At 41.4% G+C, this 19,474-nt stretch overlaps 1 protein-coding gene across 2 annotated transcripts in view; it reads right to left on the reverse strand.

The window, feature by feature from the left end:
• Nucleotides 1-19,474, reverse strand: part of BICDL1 (BICD family like cargo adaptor 1) — a 74,497-nt gene that overhangs the window by 34,760 nt on the left and 20,263 nt on the right. For both annotated transcript variants that reach the window (XR_010792841.1, XM_066603662.1), the window contains exons 3-4: nucleotides 9,224-9,340; nucleotides 670-816 (exon numbers count right to left, since the gene is read on the reverse strand). Coding sequence is in view for 1 of the 2 variants with exons in the window: in XM_066603662.1 (XP_066459759.1) it covers nucleotides 670-816; nucleotides 9,224-9,340 (264 nt within the window). In the remaining variant the exon portion in view is untranslated. The remainder of the gene's footprint in view (nucleotides 1-669; nucleotides 817-9,223; nucleotides 9,341-19,474) is intronic.

Below are 19,474 nucleotides of genomic sequence, written 5' to 3' on the forward strand. Positions count from 1 at the left end.
TGTCCATATTAGAGGCCCCAGTAGTTATAGCCCCTGTTAGTGGCTTCAGTAGTAAAAGTGACCCCCCATAGTGGCCCAAATAGTGATAGCGATCCCCCCAACTAGCTAGTATTAATAGTGGCCCCCAGAGTGGCCCCAGTACTAATATTCGACCCCTTAGTGACCCCCCAAGTAATAGTGACTCCCATTCCAGCTGGGAGCAACCCCAGAAGCAGTGCATTCACTCTGTGTGCAGCTCAGGTCAGGCAGCCGCCGCTCTGTCATCAGCCTGTGACCACTGACCTTTTCCCCTGGCGTCTGCACGGTGTACAGGAACACAGCCGCGAGGGAGGGGTGGGATTCCACAGAATCTGGGACAGTTGGGTGGCATGACCTAACTATAGATTTGAAGTATATTTATCAAACTCTAATGTACAAAAAACAGATCACATGTATGACGAGTCAGTCTGGTCTAGAGCTTATCTTTTATTTTCAATTGTTAGAAATTTTAATCATAGGGATTTTTTTTTAACAAAAACCCTATTTGCTTACAGTGGACACATTCATTGACAAATCCTTTTGCTTAGATGTTATTGATAAATCTATAATGTCCATATGCCACAATACGGTTTATAGAGAAGGGTCGTCCTCTTTAATTACAAATAACAAATGTTTAGAGGTTGCATCTACCTGGATTTCCTTGGCACACGTCTGTTGATTCAGAGTTAACTCTCGGTCGTGCAGCTCCTCTACGATTCCCTGAAGTTGATCATTTTCCTCCATTATAGTGGTCAGTTGCTGCTCCAGTTCCCGCTTCCGATCAGAAAGCATCTTTATCTGTAAATTACAGATTATTGGAGTCTCATCGAAAAGATAGAAACAGTCGGGTGTAATGCTAACCAGAAATGAAGAGACTAACGTTGCTGGAATTTGTGTGATGCCTACCTAGAAGGGGGAGGTAAAGAATGTGAGCAGAACCAGGGACCAAGTAAGCTGCAGTGTGGGAGGGTTGAGGAATGTCAGGAGATAGAACACAGTGTAAACTTTCCCCCTTGCTTAATTCTTCACCTTGATCCCATATTCATTTTCTTGGATTGACTATGCTTTAACGTTTCTCCTAAATAAATGGTTCTGTAACTTTATTTGGTTATAATGTAATTACTAGATATAGCCACATATGTTAGTTCCAAATTCCGGTCTAATATTAGTTAATTAGCATAATAAGCATAAGGCATAATGTATAAATAGAGACTACTTGGGATGCACTTGGTACATTAAAAAACAGTTTGACTTCAATCACATTGGTTTATGAACAGTCCATGTGAGAACCATGGGTTCTGTGTCTAAAACAGGATTGGATCCCATCAGATAAAGATACGGATTGGATTTAACACAGCCTTTGTCACAAAGCACACAGATCTCTTAGAGACCATTCATACATGTAAAGGGGGTATAGCTATACCCTGTTGCAGATTTTGCATTAAGAAACAGGAGCTTCAAGTGATTCTTCTGTATGCGAATGAAGCCTTAAAATCATAGTACTTACATGTCCTGCACAGGAAATTAATAGACCAAGTACAAGATATATCCACACTAACAACTATCCCAACATGTGTATATAGAGTTACAATCAAAATTGTTAACTCATTGCAAATTAGGTTCATTTGGCAAATATGCAAACTTTCGAATGTTTGCAAAAAACATTAAATAAGAAGAATGTAAATAGTTTAACCCAACTAATATAACATGTGGTTTCTTCATATTCAACACTTTTAACCCCTTAAGGGCTCAGTCAGATGGGCGTTTTTTTTTGCGCAAACCGCATGCGCACAAAAATTTGCGTGACCGTAGCGGGCATCACGCTGGAAAAAAAAGCACTTTGCTGTGTTCAAAATTCGCACATAAAGTGCGGTGCCCGCTACCCCCTGCTGCGGCTGTGACAGCTGCAGTAGGGAAATCCTTGGATGTGAAACCCTTGGATGCTATCACATCCAGAGGTTTCACCTTGTGCTCAACGGGGCTGGCGACAGCAGCGCCAACCCCATTAAGAATGTACAGAGAAGATTGCCATCCTCTGGCACACCTATGACAGCTGTGGCTGATGGCTGAATGCTGCAGTTACTTGCGTTTTGGAATCCGCTGCCCTATTTTTACCAGTGCAAATTTTTGTGCGCAGGTAAAAAACGGACATGTGACCGCTGCAATTGAAAGGCATTAGTTCTAATAGATGCGAATCGCAAACGCAAAAATTATGCGCAGCAAAAAATGCCCGTCTGATTGAGCCCTAATTACACGGCCGTTTTTTTTCCATTTTCATTTTTTCCTCCCCCTTTATTTATCTATCAACGTCGCTGTATGAGGGCTTGTTTTTTGTGGGACGGGTTGTATTTTTCAATAGTGCTATTTAATATACCATATAATTTACTGAAAAACTTTTACAAAATTCTAAGTAGAGTAAAATGGAAAAAAAAACAACATTCCACCATCTTTCAATGCGTCTTGCCTCTACGGCACACAAACTTTAGTCCTCCTGATTACAATACTCGAGAATCTTGCATGTTTCTCTCAATAAGAAACCCTCTCTTCTACTGTGGTATCCTTTATTGTACAGAACTCAAATTATATGTTGAATAATATACTCTTGATAATATCCATTGTATTCTGTACTGTACAATTTATTTGTGTAAATAAAGAAAATTTTAAAAAAAACTTTAGTCCTCCTAGGGGACCACAACTAGCGATGCTTTGATCGCTCCTGCAGTATGATGTAATGCTATAGCATTACATCATACTGAAATCTGACAGCAAGTCTATCAAGCCACCCCACGGGGACGACTTGATAGGCAGCCTGCTAAGACAGCCCAGAGGCCTTTCAGAAGGCCCCCGGCTGCCATGACACCCACACGACTCCTTGCAATCTCATCGCAGAGGGGCCGTACGCGACCCCCGAACATTGTCCGGGCGATTTAAATGCCACTGTCAGAATTGACAGCGGCATTTAAACGGTTAATAGTGCTGATCAGCTGTGCAGCTGATTGCAGCTATTGCCCACGGGTGTCAGCTGTAATAAACAGCTGACGCCCGCGCTGTATGAAGAGAGGTCGCCCCATGATCTCCCTTCATACATGCCCCGACGCTGCAGGACGTAACTGTACGTCCTGTAGTCTTAAGGGGTTAATAACTACGGCAGTCTCAGAATTATTCAACCTCCCTAATAGAATAGGGTCTCAAAATTTACAGAAGGAAAGCAAGCTTTGTTTTTAACTAAAGTTTCTTTATTTTTTAAAAGTAGTAAAACATTCCAGAAAACTATGAATTTGGTATCACCATAAATTTACGGACCCACAATGGCTCAAGTTGTTTTTACTGCACCATGAACGCCCTAAAAATTAACCTCCTCCACAAAATAGCACAATTGCATTTTTTCCCCTCGTTTCACCCAACTTAAAAATATTTAAAGGTTTTTCAGTGCATTATGATAGGTTAAATAGTACCGTTAAAAAAATAACTTATCTTGTAAAAAAAAGACCCCAAAAAGCTATGCTGATGGAAAAATAAAAAAAAGTTATGTCTCTTAGAAGGGGGGGATAAAGACTAAAAGAAAGATTAAAATTCTTGAAGGAGTTAAAAGAAATTCTGGGCAAATTATTTTTTATTTAAAGCGCCTTGAAATCCATCTTGTATACTGGCTTCAAGTTTTTCATGATATGTTACATAGATGTTAACACACTTTAAATGCTTAACGCGGCATCACTGGAACCTGATAGGAGTTAAAGGGGTTGTCCCGAGGCAGCAAGTGGGTCTATACACTTCTGTATGGCCATAATAATGCACTTTGTAATGTACATTGTGCATTAATTATGAGCCATACAGAAGTTATAAAAAGTTTTTTACTTACCTGCTCCGTTGCTAGCGTCCTCGTCTCCATGGTGCCGACTAATTTTCGCCCTCCGATGGCCAAATTAGCCGCGCTTGCGCAGTCCGGGTCTTCTGCTTTCTTCTATGGAGCCGCTCGTGCCAGAGAGCGGCTCCGTGTAGCTCCGCCCCGTCACGTGCCGATTCCAGCCAATCAGGAGGCTGGAATCGGCAGTGGACCGCACAGAAGAGCTGCGGTCCACGAAGGTAGAAGATCCCGGCGGCCATCTTCAGCGGTAAGTATTGAAGTCACCGGACCGCCGGGATTCAGGTAAGCGCTGTGCGGGTGGTTTTTTTAACCCCTGCATCGGGGTTGTCTCGCGCCGAACGGGGGGGGGGGTTTAAAAAAAAAAAAACCCGTTTCGGCGCGGGACATCTCCTTTAATTACCAAATATGCTGTATAATCAGTCAATCACAGAAAATCATATAAAACATATTAAGAATGGACATAAGTGTAAAAAAGTGCCAGATAATCTAGAAAGTCTGAATTATTGGATGCTTGATCTGATTTTATTGCACATTGTCTTCTAAGATAGCGAGATACATGCAACTGTTAAAACATTTCACAATGCAACAAGTCACTCACTAAGCATCCAGTATTTTGGTCTTATGTGGTAAAATGCAGGAAGCAAAGAGATAACCTAATCTGTACATTCATGACCTTTACATATTAGAAAACAGAGTTTTGAAAGTGGTTATTTTTAGCTAGCCTGACATGAGCAGGTTTTATATACTTCTTCTAAAAAACATTCTGTAGTATAACATTATGAAAGACAATACAAAATGTTTCATATGCAAAAATCTCCGTAATAATCAATAGGAGACAATAAGAGTGTGCAATGTACGGTCGTGACGACTGCATGCAGACAATGACTCACATATACACATGACAGGTTGGCTCATGCACTCCAGACCCAGGAAGAACGAGGTACTTACTTCTAGGATCTGCTGCTCCGCACCAGGCAAAAAAGAGAAAGGAAAACGGGATTGAATGGAAAGAAGAGGAAGGAGGAATGACGGAGACTGAGGAACATAATCTATTTCAGGTTTGGTCAAACATAGTACATAGATTTGTTCCAAGGTTACATTGTTGCTCTACATAAGATCATACAGGATAAGCTTATGGGCTTGTAACCAGTAAGGATCATTGTACAGGACAAAGGGAGCATCCATACATGGGATTTCATACTTGCAGACTCTACTTCTGGAACGCTGAACACTCAGAATTCTTAACTTTTAGAATTCACATTTGCGAAAATTGTTGGGGACTTTATGTCAATCCTTAGAACTAAAAAATCAACTCAAAATACTCATCTTCTCATATGATTTTAAGTAACTAAATGGATGTCTGGTTTAGAAACCCCACTTTCAAATAGACTGTTAAAACATTCTGGGTTAATAGAGGAGAGTCTTAGATTTGGGCCCCCTATATATTAGTATGAACAGGGACAGGTTACAAAGAGCATCTTTATCTGTCTCGTCTAGAGTATAAAATATGACAAAAACACACCATGAATTTTATGGGGCACTTGCTCCTTCAGGGTCAAAGCTATTGCCGGGCATCCAGGCGACTGCAGCTTTCAACTGCACCTGCGCCCTTAAGATGCAGATACAGTTGTACACAAGGGTTGACTGGGCCTGTCCCTTAGTAGATGTTTAGGGCCAACTAACTTGAACCACCACTATATGGTTTAGCAATAGCTGCGCAGTCATCTATTGCCTCCCTGCATTTATATTTATGGCCATTGTAGGGAGAAAGCAGGAAGCTGAATCATCAGTGTTCATCTTCCTGTTAAGTACCATGGAAGGTAAGGTGGTATAGGGAGAAGACTATGACAGAGGGGGGAGCAGTCTATGAAAGGAGGCATAAGGAGAAGTATGCAAGTCTGTAGGAGAAGGTGGAGGAATCTGAGAGAGTGAGCATAAGGAACAACCTGTGAGAGAGGGGGAACAGTCTATGTGAGGAAGCATAAAAGCAGTCTTTGAGAGGGGTGCATTGAGAGAAGTCTGTGTAGAGTGGGAGCAGTCTGTGTCGAGTGAGAGCAGTCTACAAGACGGGGGCATAAGAAACAGTCTGCATCAGGTGGAAGAACATAGAGAGCAGTCTATGTGGAAGGGAGCAGTGAGTGACCGGGGGGGGGGGGGGGGGGGGGGGGGAATAAGAGCAGTAGTATTTTGCTTTCCATTCTCCTCCCTATGTCAGTCTGTGTGCATGAGCCATAAGGGGCAGTCTGTGTGGTGGGGTACATTAAGAGCAGTCTATGTCAGAGGGGGGGGGGGGGGTACAGGGAGCAGTTTGCGTGAGAGAAGGGAGCACAAGACAGTCTGTGTTAGCATTCATTATAATACTCACTGTGCATGGACACTATTACTGTGTGAAGTACAAAAGATAGCACTATTACTTTGTGGGGCACAAACAGAGTTACTATTACTGTTTTGGAGCACTTGAGGAGAAGCTACACAATATTAGGCAGTTGGTTTTAATGTTATAGCTAACTAGATTTACCCAATGTTCGCTACGTGAACATAAAATGTTTCATGAGTGGTGGTTGTGAACTTCTAAATCTGCTGCTTAGGCGATTATTTAGAGTGTCACTTTGTATTTGGAGAAGATATCTAATATAAAAAAAGACTACAGGTATTTCTCTGTTTGTCTTTCTCTCTTTCTCTGTCTGTCTTTCTTTCTCTCTGTCTTTCCCTCGCTCTCTCTGTCTTTCCCTCACTCTATCTGTCTCTCTATCTGCTTGTCTGCATTGTCTATTTTTCTCTCTCTCTTTCATTGTCTCTCTCTCTCTGTTTCCATCTGTCAATCTCTCTCTCTCTCTTGGTCTCAGTATTGCTCTGTTTCTCTGTTTGTCTCTTTCGTTCTCTTTCTGTCTCTCTGTCTATCCGTTTCTCTCTGTCTGCCTCTTGCTCTCTCTCGCTATCGCTCTCTCTATGTCTCTCTATTGCTTTCTCTGGGTCTCCCTATCACTCCCTCTGTTTGTCTATTGCTCTCAGTCTATCTCTCGCTCTCGTTCCATCTGTCTCTCGCTCTCGTTCCGTCTGTCTATAGCTCTCGTTCTGTCTCTTTATTTCTATCTCTGTTTGTCTCTTTATCACTCTCTGTCTCTCTACACTTTGTCTCTCTGTTTTTCTGTCTCCCTATCGCCATCTCTTTCTCTCTATCATTCTCTCTTCCTGTCTGTCTCTCTATTGCTCTCTGTCAGTTTCTGTATTGCTCTCTTTCTGTCTCTCTATTGCTCTCTTTCTGTCTCTCTCTCTATCACTGTCTGGTTTCTCTATTGCTCGCTTTCTGTCTATTTCTCTCTTTCTGTCTATTGCTCTCTCTGTGTTTCTATTGCTCTTTCTCTTACTGTCTGATGATTTTACGGCAGCGGTGAGCATGTGTGTCATCTAATGACACCAACATCATCCACCGAAGTTAAAGCAAAGGGGTCAAAGTGTGGTGCAAGAAAAAGCATGTAAGCTTATTTATATTAGATTAGTGTATAGTATCTTAGAGCTGAGTTAAGGCCCATTTAAACGGAGCGGCAATTGCTCAAATGACAGTTTGAGTGACAGCTTTGAGTGATCATTGTGCATAAACTATTAAGTAGCTACTCAGCTACTTAATAGCAATTAAGTGTGCAAATGAAGCCTTTGCTGAATGCAGTTAATAGCCGGAGGCCTCTTATCTGCTTTCAGTTCCTTTGTTCTCCTACGGGAAACAATGCTATCAGCACTACCCGTGGAGAACTCCTGTTAAGGCTGAATGATAATTTTTAGGTTGGACTGAATTTAACGATCAGCTAGCAGTGCACGAAAAGCGCATGATGAGCGCACATTTAGACACAACGATAATCGCTCAAACGATCGCTTTTTAGCGAAGGCCCCGTGTAAATGGGCCTTTAGTTTGAAAGAATGGCTATTTTTATACTTATAATCAAGTTACTATCTGAAAAAAGCTGCAGTGTTCATATGGTACCTAGTAAACAAGCACAGAATGGGTAGTGGGCTATTACCGACTGTGGATGCCAGTACTGTCATGTTGCCAAGGAGCAATGGGGAAAATAACTTATAATACAGTATTAATGCATATGGAATCTGTGAGAGAAAAACCCTCTGTCTGCCTCTCTACAATATTGAAATCAGTATGGCACCACAGAATTATATGGGCACCATATGGATATATCTCAACCAATATAGCTGCTACATGGATGCAGAGCACATATTGTTGTATAGTTAGACTGGTGTGGGAGAAGCTGGATGACAACCCTTGTAGGGTCACCTGGACGTTGATGGATGGTCAAAAATACTTTGATCAAATTATATACTAAGAACCTTGCATTATTTAATGTGGATAGGGTATACATCGTAGTTATGTATTTTTCTGATAAAAAATATATTTTGAGTGCTGTTGCCATTTTTCAGTTTCTGCTTGAACAGTATGGCCATGATTTAACGTGTACCTATAGATTTCTATTTAGAAAGTGCAGACATTTCTTTTTTTTTGATTGTATGACAAGTATTGTAGTGGAGTAGTGGATGCCTCCATCTGGTCGTGCACTCCTGACCAGCTACCTCCTGTCCCTTTAATTAGTCCATATAAATTGGTATTCTACATTCTTGGTCTTATTTGTAGGCTTAGGCCCAAGAGAGATGCATTCTTAAAAGGGAGGTACCCATATTTCCCATGTTAAGATGAAACCACCTGGTATTAGTGTGAGGACCCATCCAAAAGCTTGGTCACCTGGACATTGGTGGATGGGCCAATATACTTTGATCAAATTATATACTAAGAACCTTGCATTATTTAATGTTGTTATTGTATGTACCATAGTTATATATTTTTCTGATAAAAAATATATCTAGAGTGCTGTTGACACTTTTTGGTAAACCTTGTAGGGGCTGTCATAGTGTTTTTCACTGGTTGTCACAGAATTTTCCCAAAGCTAGATGGAAGTATGCCTGCATTCATAGTAGCCTCACAATTTGCATCAAGGCTTCTGTTTCTAATAGAATAGCTTTTATCAGAACAAAGCAGAAAGCAAGACAGCTTAACAATTGTAAATTGGGAACTTATAAAACAGCTGATGGATGTACTAAATAGAGTTAAATGTGCTATTTGTTAATAACAAGCACTGAGATTCTACCATGCACTTCACTAACTCTAATGGTCCTGCTATATTCCAGCACTTTACAGTGAAACCAACAAAGTCAATCAAGTTCCAGTTAAGCTTTAACTTAATGACCCCTCAGTTTCAGGTATCTTAGCAACTAGTTGTTTCTGTGAAGCCAAATTCAGAACACTATTGTATATTATATTAAGTTATAATATAAGCTCACCTCTGCTAGAAGACTTTCCAACCGTGAAATGTGTTGGCTTGTATACATACTCTTCTCACGGAATTCTTCTTGAAGTACGGTGACCTGTAGTGACAACTGCTTCTCCATTTCTGTAGCCTAAACGGATAATGGAGTGTTAGGCATGATGTAAATAAACTGCATATATAAAATATTACTCTAATTAAAATAATTGAAGAATGAATAATGATCTTTGTTTATTAGAATGTACTTTATATAAAACTGAACATGTAGACGACGTTTGGGCCATTCACAATATACTCTAACCACAACAATAACCATCACAAAATAGACTTGTAAACTACTACAATATATAGGACTAGCTTTAAACATTCAGAACCTAAATGGAAGAAACAACCAATATGTAATAGAAAACTACAGATAAAACAAAAATACTAGAAATACTAATGCACAAAGGTCCTTTTACATGGAGCAAATCACACTGGTAGACAATCTCATATCTACAAGACTGGTGCTTGTCTGCTGGGCCATTCATATCATTGTATTTCCTCCTGCAGCGTTTGCTGATTTGTTGGCACTTTTACACATCCTGATGATTGGATTAAAAGAACATTTGGATGAACGTTCTTGACTGATAATTGGGCTGTGTAAAAGATTCTTAAGACCTGCAACTCTGTACAGCTTTCCAAACTAGCCAAAACACCTCCATACAAGTTTATACATGACTGTCATGGTCAGTGACTATGGCTGCTGGCTCCTCTTATCTCTTTTGCCTGGGCTCTTGTCACTGCTCAGCGGCCAGACTCTTAAAGGGCCAGTGTGTGTGCAAATGCAGCTTTTTCATTCTTTGCCATTCCAGTCAGCATATTCACTATATAAGGCACCCTCTGCCACTAATGGGTGCTTAAGCAATTGGTTCCATATGGTTCAGTTGAGGTGCTTCTGTATTATGACTGACTCCTGATTTATGCCTGATTTACCCAGCTTTCCCATCTTCTTCTGTCCTGACCTCAGCTTGTACTCTAACCACAAAATACCAGTCAGTTACCATGTGCCTGTCTTATTGTTATACTCTAGTGCTACAGCAGAAGATAGCGTGAGCGGACGGCTTCCATTGACTGCAATGGAAGCTGGCCGCATGTAAATCCGCGGCAAATAGAGCATGCCGCGGGTGAGGACGGGAGATTTCACGGTGCGGAATTCCGCGATGGAATTCCGCACCGTGAGCATTGAGCTATTAGGTTCAATAGAACCTAATAGCTGCGGGCAATGCGGCGGATTTTCACCGCGTATTACGCGGTGGAAATCCGTCCGTGGGAAGGAGGCCTTAGTAAAATATTTGTCTACTGACTCTTTTCATGCACAAAGGTTTCCATAACCTTTAATGTTGAACTACGCCACATTTTGAATGATTACTGTGGATTTCAAAATATTCTTCTTATGTCTCAGTTTTGTCTTCACTTTGTAAAATGCACAACCATCTCAGACTAGATATCTGTGCTGTTAAACACATAACAAACACAGCTAATGATGACATCACCCAGATGTCATCATTAGCAGGGCTGTATCTTAATATAGTCTTGTAGGTAGGATACAGTTCCCATATGATCCATAGAATCAGGATCAACCAAGTGAATGTAGCTTTGCCCCTTATCATGATTTTCAATATTGAAGAATATTTCAAAAATTATTATTGAAGTGTTTGCTGATCAGAATGTCAATGCTTCGTAACACAATAAGATTTCACATTATCAAAACCATGGAGGTCATTATGTTAGAACAACAGGCATGTTCAGATACATACAGGAAGCATGTTCTACTTTTCTTTTCCTTTGACTGACCACTAATATACACAGCAACTCCATTACATATGAATACTAGAATCATAGGGTATGTATTAACACATTACATAACATACTTCACACTCTACATACAAAATTGTATGAGGATTTAATAAAACATCCGACCTTTTCAGTATAGTGGTCCACTAATGACTTTTCCAACAGGGTGATATATTTTGTAAGTTCCACATAAATTAAAGATTATCACAAGATAAATAGTAACCATTGATTGTGTATTGATTTGTGTATGTGTAGCCTTTCACGATACTTGACATACATACATCAATAGTAAGGAGACTTCGTGCTCTAGGACTGCCCACAGTGGATCTGTCACCTCTCCTGACATGTCTGTTTTAGTACTTGTGTTCTCCATGAAATAACAATTCAGGAGCATCTTTTCTCATAACTATATATTTGGCCATTCCTTTGTTGTGCCTAAAGAATATTTATGAATAAATTGACAACTGGGTGTTACCAGTTGGGGTGTGTCTCTACACAGTCCAACATGGTCCAATCAGTGCTAGAGTATATAGGGACATAGCCCTTTAACAAGGAGAATGCTAACATCTAGTGGTCAATATATTCGTAAATTTCGAGGAGGAATAACACAGGAACAGCACAACTGAGTTATAAAAAAGATGCTCCAGAATTGGTATTTTGCAGGGATTACAAGTATTTATTAAAAAAGGCATGTCAGGAGTGGTGACAGGTTCTTTTTAACTTCTTCGTCCAAATTTGTGTGTACACAAATCTGATTACACTGAGAAAAGAGAGAAGTGTGTGAGCAGAACCAGGCCATTTAGAACCTTCCCTGCCCACTGAATAGCCAGAGACAAGCTATTAGACCATGGTCACACATCATGCCTGCGAAATCTGCACTGAAATGTAGCAAGAAAGTACAGTACATTTTAACAAAAGTAAGATTTCAACAAACTCCATTCACAATTTCACCCATGGCAATACAATGAATGAAATCTACAAGATGCAGATTTCCTTGAATGGAATGGTGCTGTAGTCCCCTGCACAGCAGATGGGTGGAAGCACCATTGTTCATGTAAAAAGGCATTTCTGCCCCTTTATTCTCAAGATCAGCAGCAGTTCCGGAGGTCAGAACTCCACAGATAATACTGTTATGGGATATCCTAGTGATATGTCATGACACTATGTGATGGGAATAACGCTCTAAGCTATCTACACACCTCTAGGAATTTAGAATCCTGCTTACCAGTCTGAAGTCTTAACTCTATTGGCCAATTACATGCTGCTATAAACTACTGCCAAGGGGGATTGGACAGCCATGGTCATTTATCGAAATCCAGCAATGAATACATAGCTCATGTTTCTCTTTATGCATTTATTGAAGGAAACTGGTCTAAAAGTAATTTTCTAACATAAAATAAAACATGTAGCTTGTAAAAAAAATGCCACAACAATTTTATTAGGAAAATGACTTTGTTTTGAGCTGACCCTCATTGATGACCATATGCCCAAACAATAGGGCAATGTTCACATTTTCTCAGTATCACTCCTCTTAGGTGTACAAGTATTCTGATAGTAAATGGCAACGCTTTTGGAATTTGAAATGCTCTTTGTTCCCTTATACAACAGGACAAATGGTCAGCCACCTGACTAAACTGACATTTATATTTTTGCCTTCCTCTGAATCAACACAGTATAAACATATTAGGCTGAATTGATGGACTTCTTTGTTTTTTAGGCTTGCTATGTCTTTGTGCACTCCAGCAATAATTAGCAATTAGAGATGAGCGAGCATACTCGCTAAGGCAAACTACTTGAGTGAGTAGTGCCTTATGCGAGTACCTGCCCGCTTGTCTCAAAAGATTCGGGTGCCGGCGGGGGAGAGCAGTGAGTTGTGGTAGTGAGCAGGGGTGAGCCCCCGCCACTCCCCACCTCCTGCCAGTACCCGAATCTTTAGAGATGAGCTGGCAGGTACTCGCATAAGGCACTACTCGCTCAAGTAGTTTGCCTTAGTGAGTATGCTCGCTCATCTCTATTAGCAATCTGTAGATATAATGAAACTAGGCTGAGATCAACCACAGTTACTGGGTTCAGTATCATGTTGCTGTTTCCAGTTTGACCACAAATAGGACAAGTACATTCACTCGCTGCCAACCTATAAAAGCATTCTTGGAAATCCTTTATTCCCATTAACTGGATCCTTTCCAGGCATCAGGCTTCTTGTGAAGCTGGATAACAAGTCATTTGGCCAGTTTTGCCAACTGTAATAATATTATAATCTCCAAATATCTAGAAAAATCAATATCATTGTGAGTAACTGAGTAAATTTGCGTGATTCCTGTGCCTCAGTTGTTATATAGCAAGCTAAACGGCTCATCAGCAGATACAAATACTAGTTTAAGATTTTTATTTCACTGCAATATGTGAAGCTCTGATGAAAACAAGATGAATTAGCTTGCTTTAAATCAATAAAGGGGATTTTTATTTCTAATCAACCTTTATGATATGTCTTTTAGACTAAGGCGGGGTTAAAAGGGGAGGTTGGATTCCGCTTGCAGGAGCCCGCAGCAAATTTTGGCTGTGATCCCAGGCGGTGACCCTGTGTACCTCACTTAACTGTACTGCAGGTGGTCATGCACAGGAGTTTTTTTTTGTTTGTGTCTATATTTCCCTGGCTGTCACTTAGCGATGAAGCGGGTACCCACTGTCCATATGCAATATGAATTGCATATGGTCTGTGGGTTGGATGCCTCTGGATTGACATCACTGGAGGCCATCTGCGCGGATTCTGCAGTAAAATAATGCTGCAATTTTTCTTCCGCTCGCAAAATATGCAATTCGTATTCACAAGTGTGAAGGAAAATTCAAAAATGCATGCCCTGAAATGACTGCTTTTTTACGCATAAAGTCCACGCAGACGCTGATCGCGGAGACCGCTATTCAAATTCGTTCGTGTGAGCCTTGCCATACTGTAAATAAAGGTCCCAGGGGTCTGGTTGTAGTAGCTGGGTGTACACTGCAGTATTATAGGTTTGTCTGATAGGTGTGGTAGAGTTCTTGTAATATCATCACACAGGAATTAAGCGGACTGAAAAACTGGCTTCTTTAGAGAACATACAGCCAAGTAATTCTCCGGTGGTCAGAATGAGCTCACAAGACCACCTAAAGAGTAAGTTTCAGACAGAAGGGAATAACTAACCAAGTTAATACTAGTTCACTTATACATCCTGGGGGTCTCGTTACATGATGAATGAAATGTTTTTCTTATCAGAGGGGCCCTTTAAAACAATAAAAGCAGCCATACTCAGAGGTTCTCCGGGCATAATGGCTCCCAGCATCTGAGCTGTGATGCCTGGAGAACGGCACGTGAACACTGCAGCGGTCAGGTGGTAGCCATTCATAAACAAAGACTAGGGAGGAAAGCAGGAGTCTTTATAGGTGAGTACCTATAAAAAAAAATCCTCTGCACTTGGCCAACCCCCTTAAAAGGCTATCTTGCTTAGGACTTGACCAATATTCTCTGTACTTGTTTGTGTTTGTTGTATAGTACATTACTATGATGTGCAGTTATTGTATCCCATAATGCCATTTTATATGTTTGCCATGAAAAAAAATGAGATACGTAATTTAGAAACTGAAATAATTTTCATTTTTGTGGTTGTAGTAATAAAGGAATATGCCATTCTTCACACAGCTGTTCGCATGTTTCCTCTACTTGTACATTGTGCTCACTATATTCAGCTGGTGCTTTATGACTGTTACATTGTAGCAGTTTCTAGGCCGAGATATTTCAGAAAATGTGTCTGCTTACTATGAATTGAATACCTTGCCCTACATAAATCACTTTAACTTAATTCTACCCACAATCAGTGCAAAACTGAATTAACTGGAGTTTTGCTTTAATTTGCTCAGGGTAATGGCATTTAAGAATTTTTACCAACAACTAAATAATTACACATGGGTTGTACAATCAATGGACACCAGTGGCAAAGAAAACCCACCAAATTTTGAATAAAGAAGTAATCTCATCTCTCTTGATAGCGAGGGTCGTTTTAGACGAGCCATTATTATTTGAATGAGCGAGTGATGTCACCGCTGGCCCATTCGCTCCCGTGCAGCCTGTTTATACAGGCAGATGCATCACTGGCTTGTTCAAACTAGAATTGTTTAGGCTGTCACATTAGCTGTATAAGCGAATGAGAGGGACCGAATGAGCACTGTTTAAACTAAATGATAAGTGAATGAGCCAACGATGATTTTTATGGCTGCATAAAATGAACGGTGAACGAAAAGTGACCAATTATCGTCCATCGTTCAATCGTTGGCTCGCGTTTAGACCAAATGATTATTATTCGCTTTCACTCATAATTGTTTTGTCTAAAAGTACCTTGAAAGTGTTATAATGCATTCAGTAGAACAGGTTTCTGTACACTATGAGTGATGTCTGAGTAATATTTCTGATGTCACAGGCACGTTGAGTCTAAACTCAAGAGAACAGCAATAAAAACCCATCTCTATGGTAACATCACTAGACTGTGACAGTATAATATGGTGTAGCCTAGCAACTGGGATGAAGATTTCAGCACCTCTTAAAGTCAAACAAATCTCATTACTGGACATTACATTTTTGGGCTAAAATAATACAAATATAGAAGACATTATACCGTACAAATTGTATATTAATGGAAAAAATACACAAACATTTGAAGCTACAAGTACTTCAATAACTGAGAAATCTTTGTTGGTGGTAACCCTAACTAAGACCGCCTGCACGCGGCAGAGACGGATTCCGCATAAGGGAGGCTGCAGCGGTACCCGACCCGGACAGCAGCGACATCTACGAGTACCTGTCGTTTCTCCTCTTCATCTGCACTGCGGATGGACCCAACAAACAGATTTTTCTTTTCTAATTTTTTATCCCTGCGCTGTCGCTAGGCGATGACAAGAAATCCGCGACTTGTCCACAATGTTGAGTTCAATGGAAGCCATCCGCACAGAATCCATGCAAAAATGGAGCATGCTGCGATTTTTCCTCCACTTGCAGAAACCGCAATTGGTTTCTGCAGGTGTGCAGAAAAAAGCGTTTTTCCATAGCATGCTATGGACGGTATTTGCTGCGAATCCTAAGGCCGGTCTCACATGACCGTATCTGGATTCTGCATCTATTAACAAGAATAGAGCATTGGCATATCCGCTCACTTGGTGGACAGCGATTCCGATTTCCACTTGTGGAAATAAAATCGCAGCATGCTCTGTTCTTGAAGTCAGTGTAGGCCATCCAACCTGCGGCCTATCCGCAACTGACATTGCGGATAGGTCGTGGGTACCTGCGTCATCACCTAGTGATGGTGCGGGAAAAAAAAAGGTTTGAAAAGAAAATCTGTACTGCGCATGTCAGACAGACCATGGGGAATTCAGTTTTAAACATTTCCGCACGGACGCTGGCCGTGGTCGGAGCCTGATTCCTCTGTGAGGCACTGCATGTGGAATCCGACCTGTCATGTGAGACTGACTTAAGGAGGTAAAAAGCGCCATTTTATAGAATGTGAACCTCATGAATAAAATTTGTATTTTCAATCCATTTACTAAAGGGGCAAAGTTCCCCCACTAGTGACCCAGCCCCTCTCTATCAGGCCTCAAAACTGTCACAGAATTAGAATAAGTGTGGGTCAAAAGAAAAGTAAAGTGAACTCCCCAAGCAGCGGCTAGTTGGACTGTCATTGTTTTATCACACTTGTGCCTATGCTGAGAATGAATCTTTGGAACAAGCAGTCTGGATTTCCCTCATAAATAGTTGCTGAGGTGCCATATAGTGCCAGCAGTATATATTCAGAAAATACAGGGTCTGACTCCTACGCAACAAGTTATCTTTTTAATTCACTTATCTTTCAACCCCCTGACTTATTTTAATACATTTTATTAACATGTTTTGAAAGCCTGTTAGAGAGGGGTTGGCTCCCAAGTGGGGAATTCTGCCCTTTCAGTAATTTGATAAGTGTATGAATCATTTTCCCTTCCAGGTTTTTGTGTCCTTCCATGATTTTGTATTGCAGTATTTCAATTTTGAAACCATGAAATTGCATTAAAATGGCTGTGAACTGCATTCTCAACAATATTGTATTATTTAGGAAGAATGTGTCACACTAGATCGCTTTCTGTTGTAATTATTGACTTGCATTCCTGATAAGGGCCCATGCCCACAGCCGTGACGGAATCTGCCAGCGGAATATCGCAGCGGAGTCCGCCACGGCACCCCCCAAAACCCCCATACTTACCATTCCGGATCCTCCGTACGCGGGGGTCAGGGCCATGTATTCACGCGATACTTCCGCTGTGCTACAACGGAAGTATAGTATGACGGGCGGCTTTCATTGACTACAATGGAAGCCGGCCCGGCGTATTCCTGCGGCATATAGAACATGCCACGGGTTATTTCACACTACGGAATTCCGCGGTGGAATTCCGCAGCGTGAACATTTAGCTATCAGGTTCAATAGAACCTAACAACGCGGCAGAAATCCATCCGTGGGCATTAGCCCTAAGTCACTTTACATAAGCACTAAAACGGACTTTGCCACATCTCAGCAGCTGTGCTGGATAGTGGAGTGTTGGATGCCTACTAATGTAGAGCAATCTAAACATAGTAAATATTGTAGTATTACATTTGTTGTAGACTGACCACTGGGGTGCCTTTATGGCATTTAGGCCGGGCTCACATAGCCGTATGCGTAAAACCCTGTGTGACTCCTGCGGGATTTTACCGCTGTGGAGCCGGTGGTGAGATGGCCGATCGCTGCGTATGGCAGTGATATTGTACTGCACATGACAGCGTATCTCATGCATGTTGTCATGCGCAGTCTTCTTGCTTTTTTTGTTAAAATGTCATGCCCTGTTGCTTTGCAACAATGCGTATATATGCTGCCCATATGCAATGTCTGATTGTCTGAGAATTGCCATGTATCACACTCACGTACAACGCACAGGAAATACGTGATAATTTTACGCTTTTGTGAGCCTGGCCTAAGTTGCTACAAAACGCTCTCTGTGACTATTGCATATTCTCCATTTGTTTCCCTCTGGCTTGATGTTGACCTGGTTTACTATTTTCCAGCCTATTTGCATATTTTCTTTCCCAGGGAGCACTGCATAGCCTATTTAAAGTCTCATTTACATGCAACGATTATTGCTCAAAATGTGTTCAAACTATGGGTTTTAAGCGATAATCATAAACACTTCCATCTTTCACTCTTCGGCTGAATGATGATTTTTAGGGGAGCATAAAATCCATTGTTCAGCTGGAGAGATATAACAGGGATCGCACACTGTGTTCTCCACAGGAGCAGCTGATTACATTGTATTCAGCTGACAGAAGGCAGCAGCCCATGCAAAGACAATGTAACTGAGTGCAAAGTCCAGACCACATGGATTTGCAAACAGCTGCTGGAGGCTCATTTGCACATTCTGTACTGATGAGGGGCAAACACTCCTAAACAGCCTGTCCAATGATAGTATCACTGTTGCCAGCTAGAAGCCTTGTCCAGGTTGACCCATTGCTTGGTATTTAAGCTTTTATCCTGAACACACTACTGACTTATGGACTGTTGGCCGTGATGGGGTCGTGGCACGGTGCTCTCTATACGTAGACTGACCTGCTACACTGTTCCAGTCTGTCAGACAGGTTAATGTTTTTGTGGTTTGTTATTTCTGTAGGTGTTACTTTGTTTTTTTTGTTTTGTATTCCCTCAGTGTTTTCCCTGTCACTGATTTATTCTCTTGTTTTGTATGTGGATTTTACCCTAGTGTTTGTGGGACTCTGTCCGTCCAATTGCATTGCCTTGGTCGTTATTTAAGTCTGCTTCTGGGTCTGGTTGTTGCTGATTATTTTCTCAGTCTTTGTGGAGAGAGGACAAGCTTCTTATGGTAAGAGTTCTTCTGTAAAGCTAAGTGCTGCTTTTGTTTCTTTATTAGGGTTTTCCTTCTTTCAGGCCGCCTGCACATGGCCAGATGTGCATCGCGGAATCTGGAACGGGGCTCTGCCTCCAGATTCCACAGCAAATACCTGCCATAACATGCTATTGAAAAATGGGGTTTCCTGCCCACAAGCGGAAATCAATTGCGATTTTCTGCTCATGGGGGAAAAAAACAACAACGCAGCATGATCTATTTCTAGGAGGATTCTGTGCGAACCGCTTTCATTGAAGTCAAAGGAAGCTGCCTGACCCGCGGCCCTTCCACAATCATTGCCTAGCGATGGTGCGGCATTATCTGTACTGCGCATGTGCACCGGCCGGCACATCTGCAATACAGATAAGAATCCGGACAGGTACGTGGGGGTCACCAACTGGGCACAGGGTTGGATTCCGCTGTGGGATCCTGCATGTGGAATTTGACCCAGTCATGCTAGAGTTAGTGGCTGAGGAACGAGATGTGGGGCCACCTTTATCTAGGCGAT

The sequence above is a fragment of the Eleutherodactylus coqui genome, chromosome 5 (assembly GCF_035609145.1).
Source record: "Eleutherodactylus coqui strain aEleCoq1 chromosome 5, aEleCoq1.hap1, whole genome shotgun sequence".
Classification (NCBI taxonomy): domain Eukaryota; kingdom Metazoa; phylum Chordata; class Amphibia; order Anura; family Eleutherodactylidae; genus Eleutherodactylus; species Eleutherodactylus coqui.